The sequence below is a fragment of the Apodemus sylvaticus genome, chromosome 22 (genome assembly GCF_947179515.1).
Source record: "Apodemus sylvaticus chromosome 22, mApoSyl1.1, whole genome shotgun sequence".
Lineage (NCBI taxonomy): Eukaryota > Metazoa > Chordata > Mammalia > Rodentia > Muridae > Apodemus > Apodemus sylvaticus.
Genome location: NC_067493.1, coordinates 70,023 through 72,500, shown reverse-complemented (window position 1 = coordinate 72,500; position 2,478 = coordinate 70,023). Strand labels below are relative to the sequence as shown.

The window sequence follows — 2,478 nt, the reverse complement described above, 5'->3', positions numbered from 1 at the left end:
TTAACCACTGAGCCATCTCACCAGCCCATATTTTATATATTTTATATATTTTATATATTATATATATATATATATATATATATATATATATATGATCGACCAGTTTTCTCTTCTCTTCTCTTCTCTTCTCTTCTCTTCTCTTCTCTTCTCTTCTCTTCTCTTCTCTTCTTCCTTTCCTTTTGTTTTTCTTCCAGACAGCATCTCTCTGTGTAGCGCTGCCTGCCTGCCACCACCACACCAACCATCTTGAGATTGCCAGAATTTTGTAATTACTGGTTTTTATTGGTCCGATAAAAAAAAATAAAGTATTTGGCTATGTTTGTATTGTTTCATCTGTCTCTCAAAATGAGGTTGACCAGTCCCTCCTGGCTTCCTTTTTTGTTTTTTTTCTTCCCGATGGAAGTGAGCTCTGCTCTGCAGTCTGTTTATCTATGCATCTGTTATCTTTATTTTGTAGCCCTAGCTGTCTCGTCCGTCTTTACTTAATCCTCCAGTGATGGTTGTGCTGTGGAACACACACACACACCACATCACAGTATAGGGGGGCGGGGAGGTAGGCATTGCATATTGTCTGACAGATGCGAAGAAGATGCTAGTGAACCAGAGGGTTTGACAACCAAGGCCTGTAATGTTCCTTAAAATTTAGAAACGCTGTAACAGAAGGATAATTTTCTTCCTTCTCCTACTTGTTTTCACTCTATAGGCCAAGCTGGCCGACTATCAGCCTTTGAGGAATGAATTTGCTCTGCTCTGCTCAACTTAACAGACATTATTTTTGGTTTTGGTTTTGCTTGCTTGCGTGTGACTTGACATGATTTCCCTTTCTATCCATGCAGGGTACCCAGACTGCCCTTTGGAAATCAAATGGGAGACCAGAACTACAGTCTTTTCGATAAAACACGGTGACAACATACATACCAGCCCATTTGGACTTCACAAGGCACGAATCAGCCCAGTATGGAAAGACGGCCCACCCTCCCTCCCTCCTTCCTTCCCTCTTAACAGATTTTCACTCTTCCACGGTACACTCAAAAAAATTAAGAAATGAAGTTTCCAGTTGTTTACTTGTTTAAGTGACCTAAATTCCTCCTCAACACCTCCCCCTACCACACCACACCACCCCAACCCCCACCACCACCCTGGCTCCACTGTCTCCTTGTGGGGGTGGGGATTGACACATCTGTGTCCTTCTATCTATGAACTATTTGCCTTCAGGATCACATTGCTCCAGGACAACCTAGCTAGGCTCTTTGGAAATGGTAATGGAGTTGAGAACACACCCAGCAGAAAGAGGAAGACCCCACTCACTTGGGTCACTCTCAGCCAGTCTCGCCCTGCCAGCTCAGGGTTTTCTAAGGCTGAATCTAGACTTTATTTATTTATTTATTTATTTATTTATTTATTTATTTATTTTCACACTAAATAAAAGTTGGGGTCTAAATTAAATAAGCAAGCACAACCTGCAGAACGGATGAATTTGTAAGGCTTCCCCTACAGAGTTTACCTGAGGATTAAAATACTGTGTGTCTGGGACTGACTGCCCTGAGAGCAGCTGTGTGTGTGTGTGTGTGTGTGTGTGTGTTCATTCTGTGTTGGAAAGTCTACCTAGTATTGATGGATCATGGCATCACCATGGTTCTCCTTTTTTCTTAACCCTCGATACCACAACGGGGACAGAATTGCACACTACCTAGCTAGCTGGGAGTGATTGGATATGCAGAGAAGGAACAAATGCAGTCAGTCAGTAAAGTATTGCTGTTGGGGCTTTTTTGGCGGGAGGGGACGAAGTGGGCTTTTTCTTAATAGTAGAAACAGTGTTTTCTACACTATATTTTGATCATAGTTTCCTATCCCAAAGCTCCTCCTATGTCCTTTCTCACCATCCACAAAATTCTACCCAGGGCCTGCCCTTAGGTTTGTCATTGTCAATTGGACATGCCTTCACTGCTAGTGAAACTTCCTTAATAAACCAAAATCAAATCCAAACTAGACAAGGGGGGGCACGGTAGAAAATTACAATTGCTTCTTGTATATAGAAAGCATTATCCCCCTTCCCTTCCCTTTAACTTTCCCTTCCCTTCCCTTTCTTTCTTTTTTCCTTTTGTCTTTCTTCCTTCCTTCCTTCCTTCCTTCCTTCCTTCCTTCCTTCCTTCCTTCCTTCCTTCCTTCCTTCCTTCCTTCCTTCCTTCCTTCCTTCCTTCCTTCCTTCCTTCCTTTCTTTCTTTCTTTCTTTCTTTCTTTCTTTCTTTCTTTCTTTCTTTCTTTCTTTCTTTCTTTCTTTCTTTCTTCATCCTGGAATCAACGGGCAGGCATCCGTTACTACTCTGTCCTTTGATCTCTATGTAGTCAGCATGAGTTTTGTTTTGTTTCTTTGTTTCTGTTGTTTTTCTTTTTGTTTTCTTTTTATTTGTTTTTGGTTTTGATTGTTTTGTTTGTTATCCTGTCTATAAATCCACACATATACTTTCCCCCAAATAT

General features: G+C 41.2%; 1 protein-coding gene across 1 annotated transcript in view; it reads left to right on the top strand.

Moving 5' to 3' along the window:
* Window positions 1–1,088, top strand: part of LOC127673362 (zinc finger protein 431-like) — a 273,064-nt gene extending 271,976 nt beyond the window's left edge. The window contains exon 5 of the mRNA XM_052169077.1: window positions 837–1,088. Coding sequence (XP_052025037.1) covers window positions 837–906 — 70 coding nt within the window. The 3' untranslated portion in view covers window positions 907–1,088. The remainder of the gene's footprint in view (window positions 1–836) is intronic.
* Window positions 1,089–2,478: the final 1,390 nt, after the last annotated feature.